The sequence below is a fragment of the Rattus rattus genome, chromosome 17, assembly GCF_011064425.1.
Source record: "Rattus rattus isolate New Zealand chromosome 17, Rrattus_CSIRO_v1, whole genome shotgun sequence".
Classification (NCBI taxonomy): Eukaryota; Metazoa; Chordata; class Mammalia; order Rodentia; family Muridae; genus Rattus; species Rattus rattus.
Genome location: NC_046170.1, coordinates 14,819,523 through 14,840,328, shown reverse-complemented (window position 1 = coordinate 14,840,328; position 20,806 = coordinate 14,819,523). Strand labels below are relative to the sequence as shown.

General features: G+C 43.6%; 1 protein-coding gene across 1 annotated transcript in view; it reads right to left on the bottom strand.

The window, feature by feature from the left end:
• Positions 1 to 16,694, bottom strand: part of LOC116886675 (liver carboxylesterase B-1) — a 37,580-nt gene extending 20,886 nt beyond the window's left edge. Inside the window, exons 1-4 of the mRNA XM_032888167.1 lie at positions 16,613 to 16,694; positions 16,191 to 16,287; positions 3,169 to 3,373; positions 2,367 to 2,511 (exon numbers count right to left, since the gene is read on the bottom strand). Of these exons, the coding sequence (XP_032744058.1) occupies positions 2,367 to 2,511; positions 3,169 to 3,373; positions 16,191 to 16,242 (402 nt within the window). The 5' untranslated portion in view covers positions 16,243 to 16,287; positions 16,613 to 16,694. The remainder of the gene's footprint in view (positions 1 to 2,366; positions 2,512 to 3,168; positions 3,374 to 16,190; positions 16,288 to 16,612) is intronic.
• Between the last annotated feature and the right edge of the window lie 4,112 nt (positions 16,695 to 20,806).

Sequence of the window (20,806 nt, the reverse complement as noted above, 5' to 3'; positions counted from 1 at the left end):
GATGTGTCTCCATGCTCATTTCTGGAACCCTGATTGATACCCTGCCCCTGTGCTTCACTGTTCCACCTCTCCACCACAATTATCCCCATTTTGATAATCCCAGTTTATATCCACCTTCTCTGTCAAGACTTCAGATATCTGGCTATTAAGAGTGTCTATAGCAGGTTCTTTTAGAGGCCTTGAGGCTGATCAGAGATATAATAGCCTTTAATTTATGGCTTCAGGAAACAAAGTATGAAGAAACAGGAAATGAGAGAGGATGCTGTTTTATATACCACGGACCAGGAAGAGCTTTCTGTCCATGTTCTTTTTAAGCAGTGACCATCAAAGTCACAAAGTGAAGGAACCAACAAAAATAATTGGGGGTAGGAGGGTCAGGCATGGTCCAAGCAGAAAGAGCAGGAAATTCAAAACCCTGAGGTATAACAAGTAGGTTTGGAACAGTGGAAGAAGGAAGTAGTCTGTTGAACTCGAATGTTGTGGAATGTTGGGAATGAAGGAGAGGATGATAAGACATGGTACTGGAGAGACAGACAGAAGTTACACTATGTGGGGCCATGGGAAAGTATTTGGAGTGTTTTGAGTGAACCATGAACAGAGGATTGAAGTGACCTTGTGCCTCTACCTCAGCTTAAGCAGCAATACTTCAGTCAAGAGCAAGGATAGAAGAGGGGGACCAACTAGTACAGTCCACAGAGGAAGAACAGGAGAGATGGAGAAGAGCAGAGAAGGAGATATGGGTCACTTGAATGCAAAGACAGTCTTATTTGGTGCTCGGAAAGCTAAAACAATTATCTGTTTCCAGCAGTGCATTTGCAACATCTGTGCTGGGTTTGTTGCAAGGTGATGGCACCCTGAGGTATGTATTTAAGGGTGAGTTTTAAAATATGCAACATTAAACTTGGTTCCTGAGTTTAAAAAAAAATTATGGCTTCAGAATTTAAAGAGGTCACATTTCATAGAACTGAAAGAAGATAAAGTTGAAATCTTATACAACACTGTCTGGCACTGTTCAAAAGGAAAGAGAAAGCAAGGATAATCTGAGCATGGTAAAATGACAGAAACAAAGATCACCCAATTTGATAGATAGAAAAACTGAGGCACATGTGCTGGGGATCCCACAGCTAATGAAAGGTACAAATAGGGCTTAAGCAGACATCTGTCACCAGCACCACAGCTGAGCTCCTAACCAATGAAGCTCATGGCCATAGTTCAATGATCTGTGCCAGGAGTCAGGACCTCCCAGAGCTCTGACTAGAGTGTCAGTGCTTCTGTGGTCTCTGCCAGGACTCAGGTGCAGCTCAGCGACCTCATTTGTTCACCCAGACCATGTTCTAGACCCTGGGAACATAGATGGACAGTTCCTTGCTTTCCAAACTCCACAAACTTCTATTTCTCCTCTCCTTAGGCTCTCTGCAACCTACATGGAGGATCTGAGTCTAGCTCATCTTAGAGTAAAGATGAGCCAGCAGGTTGGCCAAGGAAATGTTGAAGCTGTTATCCTATGGGTCTGTAAGGACCAGCTGACATGATCCATGAAGTTAAGGCTATGAAAAACTGTCCATGTTCTTGCTTCTCCTCCTGGCTGTAAGTATGGCTGTATGGATGCAGAGTCCAAAACAGAAGGGGAGCAAATGAATGAGGTTGAGATTTGTTCTCACCTCCTTATACAATGGAAACATGTTTAGGATGAAATATAACTCTGGTGACTTCTGCTTCCTCCCACAATTCTGAGTTGTGTTACAGGTGCTCCCAGGACAATGGGCAGATGCTCACTCCCTCTCTTATTTCACTTCAAAGATATCTCTTTTATAATAGCTTCTCCCCAGAACTCTGCCCTGTAACTGGCAGCCTGCCCTTCCTGGCCTCCTCATTCTATGGGAAATGCTGACTCATTCAGCCATCAGCATGTGCCAAAGGCAACTAGGGAGGGGGAAAGAGATACAGTACAATCACAGGCGGTGACAAAGGACATGAAAAGTGCTTATGAGATTACCCCAGACTCCTCCCTCCACACTGCCATCATGGACCAGGAGAGTTTCCCCCTGGCAGTGAAAGTTGTCTTAAGTAATGTGAAGAGAAAGGTTGCACATATCTCCCTCACCAGCCCCCACCTAAGGGCGCAGGTGTGAAGATAAAAGTCCCAAGCTCTTGTCCTGCCACTCCTTCTGTGTTCTCTTTCCTACCTGAGTTTTCCTGTTTTATTATTTATTTGTTCATTTCTGTCTGGTGGAAGGAAGTTCTTGGTCCCTGACTCAGTCCTGATATGTCTACCCTTGTGTCTGAATGCCTTCCTCTCCTTCCAGTCACACCAAAGACCTGGATGCTGTAGCACTTAGGACTAGATCAGTGGTTTCCAAACTTACTGGCAGCCTGCTATTCTTTGTAAAGTCTGCAGGAGTGTAAATATTCAGGTAGAGACAATCTTCAGAAAACTTGAGATGGACTTTCTCCTTTCTGTTGGTTAGGAGATCATTCATCCTCTGCCCTTTTGTTGCATCTTGGGAGCACCTGGAGGGGGAGAGTGAACACCTGAGATTCCAATGTGTAGAAATGGGTGATGTCACCTGAATCCCACCCTTGCACCAGAATATTGGTGCTTGTAAATGGAGGACGAGAATCCAGTGTAATTAGTAAGAGGGACTTTATGCATAAGTTGTAGAAACCTGGAGATCCTGATCCAGTAGGGAAACACTTAGCACCTTTCCCTTCCCTAGAGCCTTTGAGACACTCTGGGTAATGGAGAGTAGCTCACAGTCTGATCTACATGGGATATGACAATCTCATCACTGTTTGGCTAGCTCTAGTGCAGTGGGTTGAGGGTGTCCCTGATCATTCATCAAGTGGCCTTCTTCTAGTCCTTATGAGATTTCTGTGAATCCAGGAGTTATACCAATAACTTTATCATGTTGCAAGTCGTGGCTGACATCTTTATGGGATGACCCCAAAGACTGCATTCTCATAGTTAGTCACTGATATGCTAGACAATACTGGCTCAGTACTTTTCCCTGCTCTGTGTCCAAATCTTCTGGTACAAGTAAAGCCAGTGCTAACTCTAATGACCTCTATTAGCCTCTTATGCTATCGGGCCAGAAAATGACTCCCTCCTGCACCATATAAAGACAGATGCTCTCACAGAATGAGGCCCGGACCCATTCAGCAGCTTACATAGGTGGATAGGTGGTGGTGTTCTTCACGAAGCTCCAGGGCTCTGCAGGCTCTGGTGGAGCAAACCTCAGAGATCCAAGAGGAGGCTTGGCAAAAGGGACTCCCAGGAAGACGGCTACAGACTGTGTGACTCCTTCTAAACTGACATACTTCCCCAGGACCTTGCCTTTCATGGTGTCCACCACAGGTGGTGAAGAGGGGTTTCCTAGTGGACATAGAGGAATGATAAGATCAGACCTGTATTCCAATGTCATGAAGGAAAAAGAATTGCCAGGAGGAACAGAACTTTTGGTTCCCCTCTTAGAAACCTCTAGAAACTCTTACATTTTTTTTTTGGTTATGAGCCTACCCTTCAATGGCTGTGTCGTCTCTCCAGCTTACTAAAACAGATGCAGAGGTCCATAGCCAAACACTGGGCAGATCTTGGGGACTCTTATGGAAGGGTTGGGGGAAGGATTGAATGCCATGGAAGGTATAGAAAACCCTACAGGAAGATCAACAGAGTCAACTAACCCGGACCCTTGGGGTTCTCAGAGATTGAACCACCAACCAAAGAGCCTACACAGGCTGCCCCTGTCCCTCCCCTGAATATATGAGGCAGATGTGCAGCTCAGTCTTCATCTGGTTCCTCCAACAACTGGAGCAGGCTGTTCTTAAACTTGTTGGCTGTCTGGGGACCTAGTTCCCCTAATTTGGCTCCCTCATCTGGCCTCAATATGAAAGGACGCACCTAGCCTGCAGAGACTTGATGTGATGGAGTAGGGGGCTATACAAGGGGGCCTCCACACTCACAGGGGAGAGAAAGAGAGGGATGTATGAGGGCAACGGTATGATAGGGTGGGGGACAGAGAGGGGGCAGCAATTGGGATATAAAGTGAATAAATAAGAAAGTTAGAAACAGTTATCCATCAGGACTCTGGTGTTGAGCAACTTAATGTACTGTGGAATAAACAAGAAGTGGTCAATTATCTCAGGAAGGTGAGCCTTACAGGAAAACAGACATGATAGGTTGAAAAGAATGAAGTCTTCTGATTGGTGACATTGTGGAAGAACTGAGACATTGAGCAGGAGGAGGGATGACTATGAACAATGAAAATAATAGAGTGATTAAATAGGAAGCAAAAGCAAGAGGTCCAGATAGAATAAGTGCTTGGCTAGGAAGGATGAACAGCCTATGGGTGGAGTTCATGGAGAGAAGATAATCCTTAGGATTCAATGTATGTCAGGAAGGTCACTGCATGCCTGGTTAAAGGATTAGATTTAACATGGTGGGTAAATATGTAACAGAAGTGTTTCTGTATTGAGAACATAGTGATCTAAAATACTCTGCCTGTGTAGGATCCTCCAGGAGAAAGAGGGATTGGAGTGATATCCATCTGATGGTTGGCTCCATTCTTGAACAACAGACAATCATCCCTAATTCCCCAACAGCTTCCTTAACTATTCCTCCACTTTCTGTGGGACCAGAAAGAAGCACTCTAAGCAACAGAAGGATAACCACCCATTTCATCACAACTGATGCTAGTGTCCCTTTATTTGAATAATAGCCTTCTTGTCAGAGTAGCCTTTTAAACATGCGGTTTCTGATCTTCCTGACCTAACTGTTCCTCTTTAGCTGAAGAAAGTATGACCAATTCCTTTCCTCAATAAGGAGAGAGAGAGGGGGGTTGGGCATTTAGCTCAGCGGTAGAGCACTTGCCTAGCAAGCGCAAGGCCCTGGGTTCGGTCCCCAGCTCCGAAAAAAAAAAGAAAAAAGAAAAAAAAAGGAAATAAGGAGAGAGAGAGAGAGAGAGAGAGAGAGAGAGAGAGAGAGAGAGAGAGACCATGACACAGTGTAGGATGGGTAGGAAGGTGGGGAAGAGCTGAGAGGAGCTTGAGAGGGTAAAGAATATGATCAGTATTATATAAATTTTTCTATAACAACAATAATGTTTAGTCAGAAAAAGAAAATTTCAGATTTTTCTTTCAGAAATATCCTTGTCACCAGAAAGTCTTTATGTGAGCAGTGAACTCAGTGACCAGTTCCATAAAATGGACATTTGATTGTTTTGTTTTCTAATTCTAGTTATTACAAATAAAAGCAAGTGAACTTATGGGGAATCACTGGTACATTTGCTCCCCAATTTATGATGTTTTGACATCATGGTATTTGATTAATGATATGTTTTACTTTAAGATCATTAAATTATCAGATTGAGAACTTGTCCTAAGTCTGAGATGAGCTTTATAGAGAAGGGCTATTAATACTGGGGATTTTTTTTTTGTGCAGTCCTGATTACAAACTTGGGGTCATGCCTGGTGTCATCAGAAATCAATCCCCAGCTTGTCTCCTTGTATCATGGCTGTTAATTATTATTATTTTGTTTAACTTTTTACTTTTAAACACACCACTGGGAAACCTGGATATGAGGCAATCCAAACATGGTTTTTTTTTTCCCTTCATGAATTTCAAGAGTTGTTTCCTATGCTTGAACACTGTTTATAATCAGGAAGAAACTGTTTTATAAATATGGAGTTATGTATTTTCATATACAATGGAGACTTGCTCCCAGCCCTGATATGGGGCTAAGGAAGGAAAGAAGGCTACAGGTTAATCTGCAACAGCAGCTCCATGTGGGATGGGTGTGACAGGAAGGGGGTGAGGTAGCCTGGTAAATGAACCAGGGCTGTTAGGGTGCACTTGCGACCATATTGCTTGAGAGAATGAGACAGGGGGAACTAGCTTAATTTCTAGGTAAGTTTAGGCTATACAGCAAGTGAAAGCATAATCTGAACTGCATAGTAAGACAGACACAAACAAAAACAGCACTGCATGTGACCATCTCCCTATTGAAAGGTCAGAAAGGGGCAGATGGCTCTGTCCACTTGAGCTGAGGGTAGTGTGTGTGTGTGTGTGTGTGTGTGTGTGTGTGTGTGTGTGTGTGTGTCCACTCCTAGGAGTGTAACGTAAGAGAAGGAGCCAAGGTTACAGACAGACACAGCTATAGCTGAGAGAACACACACAAAGAGTTCTGTCAGGAGAAGACATAAACCAGGGAAGCCTGAAGACAATGAAGAGGAGGAGGAGGAGGGATGAAAAGAATGCTTCAGAGATGGGAGAGGGCAAAGTCTGATTACAAATGATAAAGCATGGCTGAATTGATTGTGAGCTTTCAACCTAGAACAACATGTGATTGCATGCAAGAGGTGGGTGTGGGGGAAGAATACTGCTAACAGAAGCTATGGCATACATCATTGCAAACATATATGATGCCTACTTTATACCAGAGGTACATTCCAGTTTCTTGTGTTCATAGAAATAGTCTTCCTAGGTAATTATGGGTATGTCCATGTAACTTGGAAGCATCCTGTGTGGAGTTCCTAAAGATGCAAAGACAGTGGTGTTGCCATGGTAACTAGCAGCAAAGGCATGTTCTGCCTCAAATCTGGGTCCTCTTTCCAGGCCTTTCTCAATGTCTCCTGTCCACATAATGTGAGGCATTTGAGGAATTGATTACTGGCTCTGTATTCAGGAGCTAGAGATATCCCAGGACATGATTTTCCAGACAAACTTGGAAGAACATACCAGTCTCTTCAGGCCACTAACATGACACCGATAGAAAGAGGAATCAATGCTATAGCCACATATTTACCATAAATTTAGTCTGTGTGTCTGGTGTTTAGGAAACCATCATGACTGGTTTGGACTGTCCCTCTCAGAGTCTATTTATTTCAGACTCATGACCCTAAACATTTCCTTTATGATAGCATGGACTACTGCCTACCTGTCCATCTGCTCTCATCACCCTGAACCTTGTACCAGACACCTAAGATGTGCACTGCTCCCTAGAGTCCTTTGAAATGCTAATAAAAGAGGTATTTTTGCTACAGGTACCCCAGCCTGAGCCTCCTCTCTGATCTGGTACTTCCTGTATCCCCTACCTCAGTACTATGTCTCTCTTCTTGGGAACAATGAATAACAAAAGGTTTTTTCAATGACTAGTAGGTCCTGATGTGCTAGCTTTATTATACAGCATATTTTCAAATAATACATCTTATATTTATGTATTAATATGTCTGGGACCAAGCTGGACAGGGCTAGATGAGATATAAACTGGCCATAACCCGGTTCCTGAGAAAGGCTTGACCTTTGACCTTTCCCGAGAAAGAAAATGTTCCCAGAATTGAGGCTAACTGCCACTATCTAAATAGAACATTTTGTGGTTTAATGGCTCATGCTTTACTTCCCCCATGACCTCTGCCTCATGGGAACCTTCCAAACCAGATGTTCCCAAAACCCCCTACCCAGCTTCAATTCCTGCTTCAAAGCTATAAATGCTGTGTGCTTCTTACAATAAACAGACCTTGACAAGGACACTGCTTGGTCTCGCTCCTCTTTCTCGCACATTCTCCCACAGGTATGGGTCCCCTTCAACCCCCATGAATAACTGAGTCCCCGTTGGCAGGGCCAAGTGGTGCCCGACATGGGGCTCGAGGTATGGACCCTCACCAGACAGAAAAAGAAGTTGAGGACCCTGGGTATTTGTCCAGAAACCGAAGCAGATAAAGTGAAAGTAGCTGCGCCAATCTGGTGTTCATTGCAGTGCACTCTCACAGCTCATGAGAGAAAGACATGGCAGGTAAGAGTTTTCTGTCTCATTGAGAATGGGCCAAAAACTGTCTAAGGAAGCTGTCTCTATCAAAGACCTTAAGGCTTCTCTCAGGGAAAGGGGAGTAAGAGTTAAGAAAAAGGATCTTGTTAAATTTTTTGTCTTTGTGTCAGAAACTTGTCCTTGGTTTATTATTGAAGGACCAGAAATTAGCTCCTATAGTTGGGACAAGGTTGGAAAGTGTTTAAATGACTCCACTGTCCCTGTGTGGGATATGAGTCTCAACCCCAGTGCACTGGTTCCTATCAATAAACCTCATGTGATTACAGCAAGGACGGTCTTGGGTGAGTTCTTGGGGGTTGCATCATCCTGAGACTTGAGTGAGGGTCTCCCTGCTCCGGGGATCTTTCATTTTGGGGGCACGTCTGGGATGGGTGACCACCCTCATCTCCAAAGACCCACTTGGAGGTGAGATAGCGTCTGTGTCATTGTGTCTTTGTGTTTTGTGCTGGCTAAACTCTGGGTCTGTATTTGATACTCTGGGTCTGTATTTGCTTGCTAGTTCTGGTGTTCTGGTTTTGCAGTTGCTCCCATCTCGGGCTGAGAGGGAGGCTCATGTCTCAGGAGAGATGTGAGTATGAGCGGTAGATGTGCCAGGGGCTCACCGATTGTGCTGCCCTGGGAGACATCCCAGGAGGTGAGGAGGTACCCCAGGGATGCCTGGGAGATTCCCATCTGTGTGCTGGTGAGGATTCGGTGATTCTCCTGGATTGGAGAAGAGACCCGTCCTCCCAGCCATCTGTATTTCCAGCGTGGTCTTTTGTCTGTGTGTCTTAGGTCTTTGTTTTGTGTTACTTGTGACTGTGACAATGGGAAGATTCTGGTTGGGAAGAAGGCGGGATGTGGAATCTGCTCCCCTTCATCTGTCTTTGGTGAACTCATGGAAACTCCCATCTGAATCAGTTCAGTTTTGTGGCAACCTTGCGTTGGCTGCTTGTTTTTTGTTTTTGTGCGCACTTTTGTTTTTTGGTCTGTTAATCTTTTGCTTGTCTTTCTGTGTGACTGAATGCTATTTGCCCTCTTTGGCAGACCTCTATTTCATGGACTCTCTTCTTGTTTTCTCACCATCCCACTTGAGATGCTTGTTAGTAGATGTTACAGGAAATCTACAATGCTCACGTGAGGAGTGTGCTTTAGAAACAAGAATTTCATGTTTGCCCTGGGTTCCATCGGGATAGATGTGGGAATAGGCTTGATTTCTATTGGAAATGATATCACATTGCATATGTTAGTACTCCTAACACTTCTTGGGACTGTGCCTCAGGGATCACAACATGTATAAGTTCAGAAGTTCTAAAAGGCAGTCATGACCTTTGTGTGTAGGTTCAGATAGTGTCCAGATTGGAATCCTGATGCTGAAGACTTAGTAAGACACAAAAGAGAGTTGAGAATTACTGAGGGCTATCTTAAGGCTGAGTCTAGGTGCCGTAAGGGCAGCTACAAGGACATCTGCTGTTGCCCTGCAACACAAGGCTTATGGAGAATTCAGAACTGCCATTGACTTAGATATAAAAAGAGTAAAAAAGACTTTTTAGCTGACCTCCAAGAATCCCTAACCTCCCTCTCAGAGGTAGTTTTTCAGAATAGGAGAAGATTAGACCTGATATTCCTTAAAGAAGGAGGTCTGTGTGCTACACTAAAAGAAGAATGTTGCTTCTATGTAGACCATTCAGGAGTAATTAAAGACTTCATGAGTAAACCTAGAAAAAGGTTAGACAAAAGACATAGAGACAGAGAAGCATATCAAGGATGGTTCAAGAGCTGGTTTAGTAGATCTCCTTGGATGACTACTCTGATATCTTCCCTTATGGGACCCTTCTTAGTTTTGCTTCTGCTTCTGATTATAGGTCCATGTGTGTTAAATAAACTAGTTACCTTCATTAGAGAAAGAGTGAGTACTATTCAGATTTTGATGTTACGTCAACAGTATCATGCTTTAGGAGGACAAGAAAACCAATATTATAAATATACTAAAATTTAGTTCTATAATTAGAACTAGCCACTAGAAGAAGTAGGGCATGAAAGAATAAAAAATACAGCTGAAAAGTCAGAAGCTTAAAAATGCAACCTCAACCTTAAGGAGCCCTAAATACCTCAAATTCCAGCTCTCTGCCTGTAAGTAAAAGGTTACATTTCTTGAGCCTGCTCTCCCAGGAACTAGATAAAAGGACTTAAGATAAGGAAGGCCCTTAGATATGCGATTCCCAACCTAGTAAAGATAACAGAAAGCTTCTTCTAGGAACTAGCTGACCATAAAGTTAGATTAAAATCTTAGAGAACTTTCCTCCTGAGGAGGTCCCCATACCCCGTAATTCTCAAGGATTTGTCATTGATGTTTAATGGCTTTGCAGAAGGGAAAATGAGGTGGCAATATTGAATTTTCCCACCCCAATGTGTAGCCAAGTGCACTTTACTGAGGAAGTCACGGAGAAATGCAATGTTCTTGAGGGCATGAGGAATGGTGAACCACATTCCTGGTTTTTGTCTGCACTAATCTGTTAGGACAAGAACATGATTGTTTTTTGTTTGTTTGTTGTTTCTTTCAAGTACTGGCGTCACCCTTTGCCTATATGGTAGAGCAATAATGCTTTGAAATAAACTTGTGAAACCCATGGCCAGGTACTGCACTCTGAATCAGAAGCTAGCAGTGCTTCTGTGAATACACTTCTTTTTGTAAATATGATCTTTTAAGATATTGTATTATGTAAAAATATGTACATACATTTTTTTTGTAGGCCACAGCAGCTCATTTTTACAGAGTTTGTGAAACTAAATATTTAACATTGTCGATTTCTGTAAGCTCCATGCAGTGAGGCTACAAGCAGAGGAGAGAGACGTCAGCAGTGCCCAGCCTGGCGGGCAGGGCAGCCTGCCGCTCCCTCGATTCACAGGCCTCACTCCTTGATCTCTTTTTTTTTTTTTTTTTTTAATCTGGGACCGAACCCAAAGGCTTTAAAGCTCTACCACTGAGCTAAATCCCCAACCCATTTGTTTAATGCTTTTTAGGATCATTTGTTTAAATTTTTAAAAAAATTTTTTACCAGAGAACTTACACTTTGTTAATTTTTGGGGAAAAGAATAGATATGGGAAATGAGCTTTAAAACAAAAACAAAACAAAAAACAAGCAAAAAGCGCCAAGAGTTTAAAAGTTTAAAGACAAACAAAACCGAAGCAAATTTATTTAAAAAAGAATCTTGTGTTTGTTTGTTTGTTTGTTTGTTTTTTGTTTTTTGTTTTTAAAGCAGTCCGTAAATTAAACGATAATAATTTTGGAAAACTTGAGTATGTAGCCCGGGTGATTCCTGTTACTTAGGACTGAGCCCCACATTTAGGTCAAAGGCCCTGGGCCCTTGCTGTGTGTGGTCTTGTGTCTGCCCAGCTCCCCTGTTGCTCAGCTCACGGGGTCTCTTCCTACCTCTTCATGGCATCAGGGTACTGAGTTAGAGTGACACCTCAGCCTGTGCCAGCCCCTCCTGCCACCTCTCCGCCTCTTGTTGGCACCTGTCCTAGTCAGTTTGGAGTAGGGAAACCAAGTGTATGTACCCTTTTTTTGGGTTTCTTAGGTTCAAACAGTTAGATGACATTAGGTTATTAGAACGTCTGTAGCTTTCAAGTCTCTGGTGTCATTTTCTGAGAGCCAGTTAGTGTTTCAAAGTCAGATGTCTAACCAGCTCTCCATCTCCCAGAAGGGAGCACCACTTCATTCTCAGAGCTCTCTGTGAGTAAAGCTTGAGTTTCCAGACCTCCCAATCCCCAGGGTGGATTAGGTCATAATGGACACCCCCTGTGATTGACCCACTGTCCCTCCGCCCTATTTCATTGTGTGCTGTTCTTTGCAGGTGACACCTTCAGAGCTGGCCGGGTGGGGCTGAGCCTTCCTTGCTTAGGTGTGTAGGCCAGGGTGGTGCTCCTCCCCTTGGAAAGACATTTAAAACCCAACTCTAGTTCTTTCAGCACCCCGGCTTCAGGCTAACTGGTTGGCACCTCCTTTTTGTATGGGGAGAAAAATGAAGTTTATTATGTTTTTATATTTTCTACTTCCTCATTTTTATCGGTGCCAGTTCAAAATTCTGATTTCCTTTTACTAGCCTTTGGGGTGATTTGTTGTTACCTGAATTGCCCTTTAATCTTTTTGGGTCATTCTCTTTGTACTTTTCTTGCCTACCTCGCCTCCCCTCCTCCCCAGCCCCTCGTTAAACCTAGGTGTCTTTGGGGCAAACAGTATAAAAGTATTCTTTTCATCTGCTTTTACGATGTGGGGACATTTTCAGTACCTACTTTTTTTGCTGAATCCAAAGATATATAAATAAAAAAATGTATTATTTTATGAAGATCAAAATGATATTAAGGATACACGTTTCTTCAAAAATAAATGAAGCTGTACTGTTAAAAAAAAATCTTAGAGAACAATCTTGAGAAGCAGGAAGCGTCTCCCAGGAACTAGCAGACCATAGAGTTAAGCAATCTCGAGAAACAGGAAGCTCCTCCTTGTGATTTTTCACTGGTATTCTCGACATTTTCCAATGATGTCCTTCCTACCCCATTTTCCCCAACAGCAGTTTTTTGGTAGCAATATCCTCTTTACTGGATGCATTTACCTGCCTCCTCAACTATGGTCCTTCCCACCTATCCCTTGCTGGTGGCACAAATCATACGTCTTGGAAGAGAACAGTCCCATAAGCTCTTTTGAAGGGACCCCGATGCTTTAAACTTAGCCTATAGCCCCTCTCAGGTCTCTTGGCTCAGTCAACATGTAGACGAATGGACAATTAACTGCTTTGCCTTTCAGGTTAAGATAGATAATCATTACCCCTCAGATAAGTTGATACAGTTTTTTCACAAAATTACAGTCCCAGTGGTCTTTTCCAAAGGTAACAAACACATGATCACCCTATGTCGGGAGTCCACCTTGTCTTTACAGATGGCTCCTCTAATGGACAAGCCGCATTTTCCATTAATGGTCAAATACAACAGTTCTGTACCCCTTTAGATTCCACTCAGCTGGTAGAGCTTCAAGCTATCCTCGCAGTATTTCGTGCACTGCCTGATGCACCCTTTAACCTATATACAAATAGCTCATATCTTGCCTTTTCTATTCCCCTATTAGAAACAGTGCCCTATATTTGGCCTACCACCGATACTGCCCCCCTGTTTGCCACCTTACAAAAGTATATTCAGAGACGATCTTCCCCTTCTTTCTGGGACACATCCGAGCACATACCAGATTGCCAGGCCCCTTGGCCAATGGTAATGATGCCATTGATCGCCTCACATGGCTTGTGGCCTTGGCCCAGGGGGCCTTCTCTATGCCCCTTACACTTGCCCAAAAAGCACATGACTTACATCACCTTAATGCACACACCCTTAGGATTAAATATAAGATCACCCGTGAACAGGCTCGCCAAATAGTCTGTAATTGCAAAGGCTGCCTGACCCTACTGCCTGACCTCCACCTAGGGGCCAACCCCATGTGCTGGTTCCTGGAGAGCTCTGGCAAATGCTTGTCACCCATCTTCCCTCCTTTGGTAAATTAAAATATGTTCATGTCACCATTGATACCCTTAGAGGCTTTACCTATGCATCCCTGCAGACAGGGGAGGCTACCAAACATGCTATAAGTCATGTTCTGGCTTGCCTCACAGTTTTACCTCAACCTAAGATAGTTAAAACAGATAGTGGACAGGGATATATTAGCTCTAGTTTTAAAAACTTTTGCTCCCAATTTGGCATTAAACATATTGCAGGGATTAATTATAATCCTTAGGGACAGGATATAGTTGAAAGAGCTCACCAAACCCTTAAAAATATGATCCATAAATTACAGTCAAATGAGGGACTATTATCCCCCCCCCGGTAATCACAAAAATTTAATAAATCATGCACTCTTTGTCCTTAACTACCTTGTAATGGACAAGGATGGAAAAACTGCAGCAGACCGCCTGTGGCAACCCCATACTTCTTATGATTATGCACGAGTCCTATGGAAGGACCCATTAACATCCCAATGGTAGGGCCATGATCCGGTCTTCATTTGGGGATGTGGATCAGCCTGCATTTATGATTCAAAGACTGGGCTCTCGAGCGCCTTGTTAAGGCCTAAAACTCACCCAGGGATAACCCTGAGGAAAAGTCTAACTATGCTTAATTACAGACCATGCTGACCATGTTCCCCTACATCTGGATCCTTGGAAGCATCATCACGTCTGCCCTTGCTACATCGCCTCACCAGATCTTCAACTATACCTGGGTGATTCTTAATGGCGCCGGAGATGTGGTGTCTGCCAACTCCACCACCACTGCACGAGTTCCCTGGCCCAATCGTGAGTTTCTGCAGTTCTGGGAAAGAGGCACCTCCATGCGTACAAAGAGAGAACCCATCACTGCCGTGACTCTTGCAGTACTCCTAGGCCTGTCAGCTGTGGGGACAGGAACCGGGGTTGCCTCCCTGATCACCTCCCAACAGAGTTATCATCAGCTCAGTGCAGCCATAGACAGGGACATCAATGAACTTCAATAAGGAAGAACCTATCTTAAAAATTCAGTCACTTCCTTGGCTGAGGTTGTTCTACAAAATAGAAAGGGATTAGATCTTCTCTTTCTCCAACAGAGAGGGCTGTGTGCGGCCCTCAAGGAGGCGTGTTGCTTTTATGCTGATAAGACAGGATTAGTAGAAAACAGCCTACAGAATGTTAGAGAAAGTCTACAAAGGAGACAAAGAGAAAGAGAAAAGAGTGAAGCCTGGTATAAAAATTGGTTTTCTGCCTTTCCCCTACCCACCACTCTTCTACCCAGTATCCTGGGTTCCTTTATAGGACTCCTGCTACTCATCTCCTTTGGTCCCTGGGTGTTTAAAAATTGACAGATTTCATTAAGAGCCAGATAGACTCCGCCACCAGACAGGTGGCCATTCATTACCATCGCCTCCAGTGCGATGAACGCCTACTGGGACATAATGATACTCCCCTCGGGTTGCCCACAGCTGGTCTCGACCTCTCCACCCTGGATACCGCCTCTAATTCAGGCTGGAAAATCAGTCACTGGTGGAAACGTCAATGACGGGAATATTATGGTGCCACATACTAGGTGCACACCTCACCGCTGTGAAGTAACCCTACGACGGGATTAGCACAGGTCCATGATCTGGGTTGCCCACTCTCATAAAACACACACGTATAGCCCAGAACGGTGTGTTAAAGCATAAGATTGTTCCTAGCCATTGGGGTGCAGTCCTAACTGCAAGAGTGGCTCGCCATGGCTGAGCTGGGCACTCTGTGAGGCATGTCTGATCTATCTCAGACCACTACTTCCACCCTGGCAGAAATAATGGGACCTAACTGAGAGTGCCAGATGTGGGTTCAACCTGTGTAGCCTAAGACTCAGGGCTTCACCGACCAGGTGCTGGTTGTGGATGCACACCATATGGCCTAAGGCAGACCTTCCCCCTGCTGATAGTCAAAGGAAGGGGGAGATGTCTGGGACCAAGCTGGACAGGGCTAGATAAGACAGAAACCTGCCATAAGCCAGTTCCTGAGAATGGCTTGACCTTTGACCTTTCCCGAGAAAGAAAATGTTCCCAGAATTGAGGCTAACTGCCACTATCTAAATAGAATATATTGTGGTTTAATGGCTCATTCTTTAATTTCCCCCATGACCTCTGCCTCAGGGGAACCTTCCAAACTGGACAGTCCCAAAACCCTACCCAGCTTCAATTCCTGATTCAAAGCTATAAATGCTGTGTGCTTCTTATAATAAACAGACCTTGACAAGGACACTGCTTGGTCTCGCTCCTCTTTCTTGCCTGTTCTCCCACAGGTATGGGTCCCCCTCAACCCCCATGAATAACTGAGTCCCCGCTGGCAGGGGCATTAATAGAAATAATACACAATAATTAATAATACATAATAACAATACATCTTATATTATGTATTAATAGAAATAATACATAATTGATAATACATAATAATATATCTTATATTTTTGTAATAATAATAATTATGCCTGGAATGTCCACTACATGTAGAGTCACAAAGGGGCTCCCTCTCAAGTGCACCTCTCCTCCAAGAAAATGTTAGAAATGAAACCAACTAATCCTCTACATTTAGTGAATTAAGGAAACTGAATTGTCTTGATTCCCTTGGGCCAGAGCTGACTCCTTGTCCTCTGCACCTTTAGTGCAGGGCCTCACAGATTGTCTTGTCTTCTGATCTCAGTATGTACTGTACCAAGGTGTGGGCCGCTTGGATGCAAATCCAAATCAGGAGAATTCATTCTGTCTTGAATTTATCAGCAGAACTTAATCTGTCTAGTCTGTGCTCCAAGCACACCCTGTAACTCTTTGTGTCCCCACAAATTTGCATTTCCAAAGTACTCACCACAAACCACACAGGTTGCTAGGGACACCAGGAACAGGGACCTGAGGCACATCTTGCGTGGGCAGACACTCCAGTCAATAGAGTTTCTGACTCTGGTCTACAAGGAAGGGGAGTGTAAGGTCCTGCCCACTTTCTGGGAACCCGTCTGTCCTGCCCACAGAACCCAATTACACAATGCAGAACTACACCAAAAACTCGTCCTCTCCCTTAGCCAGAGCTCTTCCAAGTTTACCCTGCTTTATCTAAACACCCACTTACCCCATCTACCCATCACTTGCTCTCTTATATCTAAACAATTAATATGGAAATCTCAGATTACAGATGGCCATAAACACAGTCATCAGCTTCTCACATAAACATTTTCCCCTATAACACTCTCTCTTCAGAATGCCAGGAGTTCTCAAGCTGAAGCAAATACTTACAGGCAGTGCAAAGCTTTAGTGAGGTGGGGGGCTTCTTATTACAGACTGAAAAGTTTTGGAGACTCTCCGGGCTGCACAGTTGTTCACCAGAACATGTCTCTCTCCCTTTCCTAGCGTTTTGGACTCTTGTGTTTGGTAAACTAGGTTAAACTTCAACTACCCTCCTTGGAGAATTCTAGATTAGTCATATAACAATCTTGCCAAGTGGCCCTCTCTTGGGATACACTGAACCGAGTTTGGGAGTTCATTTGCTTCAGGACAGAGATTAGGTATAGAACTTTCTTTCAGTGACTGAACTCCATTTCAAAACACTTGGTTTTTACCACCTACCTGTCCATTGATTCAGGCATACTTTGAGCATTAACCAGACCAGATGTGAGGACAGGGAGAGACTGATATATGTGTGAAAGCTCCAACCTATGGGTCTAAGGGGTAAGCATGCACCTGGGAGAGTCCTTCACCAGGTGCTGATGAAGGAAGCTGCTGGATCCCCTCACAGGACATGCCTTAGGACAGTGCTTTGTGGAATACAGCCTGGCACAGCTGGCTGAGCAAATGATACATCCTCACTCAAGGGAGCTGTGAACATCACTGTGATTGACATGGAAATACAGAGGATCAGCTCTGGAGAGGAAAACACAGGTTATAAATTATCACTTAATTTAAACAGTCCTATTAACAGAGCTACAGTAATTACAATAATTAAAACCATTTGTGATACAAAAATGCCTCTACAAACAACATTTATTTCTAATATTTTAAGGGGCAGAAAGAAACAGCCCAAATAAATGTTCATGAACTAAACAATAAATAAATCGGTCACTTGAGCACCTCATTAAATACTGTTTGTAAGGATAAGGTATTACAGTGCCACCCAAACTTGCAAATATGAAAAATAAAAGAAGCCAGTCACAAAGTTAATAGGCTTCAGGCTCCCAGTTGTGTGAAGGTTCCAGAACATGAAGATGAATGAGGATGACTGGTTACTGAGGAAAAGGACATCAAGGGACAATGGAGAGTTGCAGAGGCAGGGGAGCCTGCATTTGGGTTTCGCATCTGTCTGGGGAGTGGTTGGAATGTGCCCAGCAAGTCTGCAGTGATGTGTAGCTCTCTATGTGCGTCTTTTTAAATGTTCTAGAACCTGACAGGTTGTATGCTTCCTATTTATTTAAAGTTTCTATTTTATTCATCCTTCTATTTTGTCGACAAATATTTCTTGAGGGCCTGCAAACCCCGGCCTCAGTGTCCTCTGTGCAGGGCAATTGTGCTCAGAATAAGCACGATTCTCACCGGTGGACCCTGAGGCTCAGTTTGACTGAGGGAGTGGCCATAGATCACATCTCACAAGAAATAAATGCTGAGGTTGGAGAAAACCTGTAGGGCTATGGAGCTATAGTCTTAATTTCTGCGGATGGCATCAATTGTACATAAATGACTTATCTGAGAGAGATCTGAGGAAACACCCTTCTCCTGGAATTCCTTCCAACTTTCCTCATCAAAATATCCACACAAAGCCTCCTACTGCCTTCCATTGTGTTTCTAGGCCTCCAGGAAGGATTAGCACAGAGTACCCTATGGAGGGGTCAGGGGTTCAGGAGGCTGAAAACAAGACCCATGGCATTCCAGGGAAAGACCCTGGCTGGGTAAAAGAAGAAACTGGGTTGTTTCTGTTAGTGTGGATTTCTTTCTGGAAAAGCACTGCTTAGCCAGAAGTCACAAGGCTCAACCTTCCTGGCATTTAAGTGGAGATATGGGTTTACTTATAGCCAATGAAGTAAAGTGACATTGATGGGGGTGGGAGGAGTTGTCCCCAAAACTATCTAATGAAGGTGAGCTTTCTCCATATAGGATTTTTTTCTACAGCCAGCTGGAAACCACATCTGTGAGACTGAAGAGATAAGGCAGTGGCTGTACCTGGGACCAAGAAATTCATCTCTATTTTTGAGTAATTATTATGTACATATACACACATTCACACACACATACATATCATACACATGTATGTTTTGGGGAAGCCATTTTCGAGAGGTACAGATATAACACAAGAATTCTAACACAGTAGCATAGGAGACTTTGTTAGTTTGGTCTCTAGCCTCTCACCTAAGTTGCAGCGCAGAAGCTCACTCCGACAGCCTTTTTCAGAGATATCAGAATGAGAATGGTAGTGTGAATGCCATTAGTGACTGGCAGGTGTCCTAGAACTCCACAGGACCAGTGTCCCTGTGTGAACTCCACCTTCTAAGAACTCCTACCCACCTATGTTGGGAAGTTTTCTGAAGCAGAGCAATGCCATCCAGAGTCCTCTAGCCCTGGAGTGATTCTCAGCCATTGAGTAGAATTGGCAGTCAGTATCGAGTCTCCTCTTTGTTGGAGTAGCTTTGAAACAGTCTTTGCCCCACTTTTCCCTCTGTCTTTGACCTTGATCACACACAGCATTAGCTGCTGGGTAGTAAGCCTTCCATGGTCCTTTCCCTTCCCTCCCCCATCATCGTCCCTTGCAATTCTCAAAATAAACTCCTACTGCAGTGCTTTTCTCAAGTTCCTTTTGAAGGCAACCAGTACAGGACAAAGGATGTGTGTATTCTGAAATCTGAGATCAAATCGCTATGTGTCTGCTGAAAGTCCAGTTATGCAGCATCCACCCTCAAACTTCCTAATGTGATCATGTTTAGATACAGGCCATGTTTAGATCATGTTTAGATTAAAAGGTTAGACAGTAAAATAAGACCATGATGGTGGGTGCTAACTCAATTTGACTGATGTTGTCATGGAAGGAATTAGGGTATGCAAAGTGATATCACTTGTCAAGTGTGCACAGAGGACTTGGCATATGTAGAGAGGAGTAGGGGGAGGGGCCACTGAAAAGAATAAAACAAGACTTGGAAGGAAACCAACCATAGTGGCAACTTGAGCTTAGATGATCAGCCCCCATAAACAGAAGACATGAAGTTAATAGTCTGTATTGAGCTCTGCTGTCTACCAAGCCTGGGTCATCTCACTAAGGCAGCCCAAACAGAATAACCTATAAGCACAAACTGATATTTTTATTGTTGGCAAGGATGTGAGAGGCCATGCCAAATAGCATAGAGTAACTCAATCTCAATATCAGAAATGAAGTCCAACACAAATAACTTCTACACAGTTGTGATTAGTAATCTCCTTCCCTGCCTGATTCATTAGGGTGATGACCCAGTTGGCAGACTTCTCCTAAGACAAAATGCCTTGACCTTTAGCATAGTAACGCTGTCAGTTCAACGGCCAAAGATAAGGAGGGAATGGCTAGGTTTAGAAAGATCTAAGCTTTGTACAGGGTGATAAGCATGGATCGATCTGCATTCTTCTACATGCTGACCTCCAGTTGAACCAGCACCATTTGCTGAAAATGCTATGTTTTTTCCATTGGATGGTTTTGGCTCCTTTGTCAAAAATCAAGTGACCATAAGTATATGGGCTCATTTCTGGGTCTTCAATTCTATTCCACTGGTCTATCAAGGACCTCCACATCAAACCAGATACACTCAAACTAATAGAAGAAAAAGTGGGGAAGCATCTCAAACACATGGGCACTGGAGAAAATTTCCTGAACAAAACACCAATGGCTTATGCTCTAAGATCAAGAATAGACAAATGGGATCTCATAAAACTTCAAAGCCTCTGTAAGGCAAAGGACACTGTTGTTAGGACAAAATGGCAACCAACAGATTGGGAAAAGATCTTTACCAATCCTACAACAGATAGAGGGCTAATATCTAAAATATAAAGAACTCAAGAAGTTAGACTGCAGGGAGACAAATAACCCTATTAAAAATGGGGTTCAGAGCTAAACAAAGAATTCAGCTGAGGAATGCTGAATGGCTGAGAAACACCTAAAGAAATGTTCATCATCTTTAGTCACAAGGGAAATGCAAATCAAAACAACCCTGAGATTTCACCTCACACCAGTGAGAATGGCTAAGATCAAAAACTCAGGTGACAGCAAATGCTGGCAAGGATGTGGAGAAATGGAACACTCCTCCATTGTTGGTGGGATTGCAGACTGGTACAACCATTCTGGAAATCAGTCTGGAGGTTCCTCAGAAAATTGGACATTGCACTACCTGAGAACCTAACTACACCTCTCTTGGGCATATACCCAAAAGATGCCCCAACATATAACAAAGACACATGCTCCACTATGTTCATAGCACCCTGATT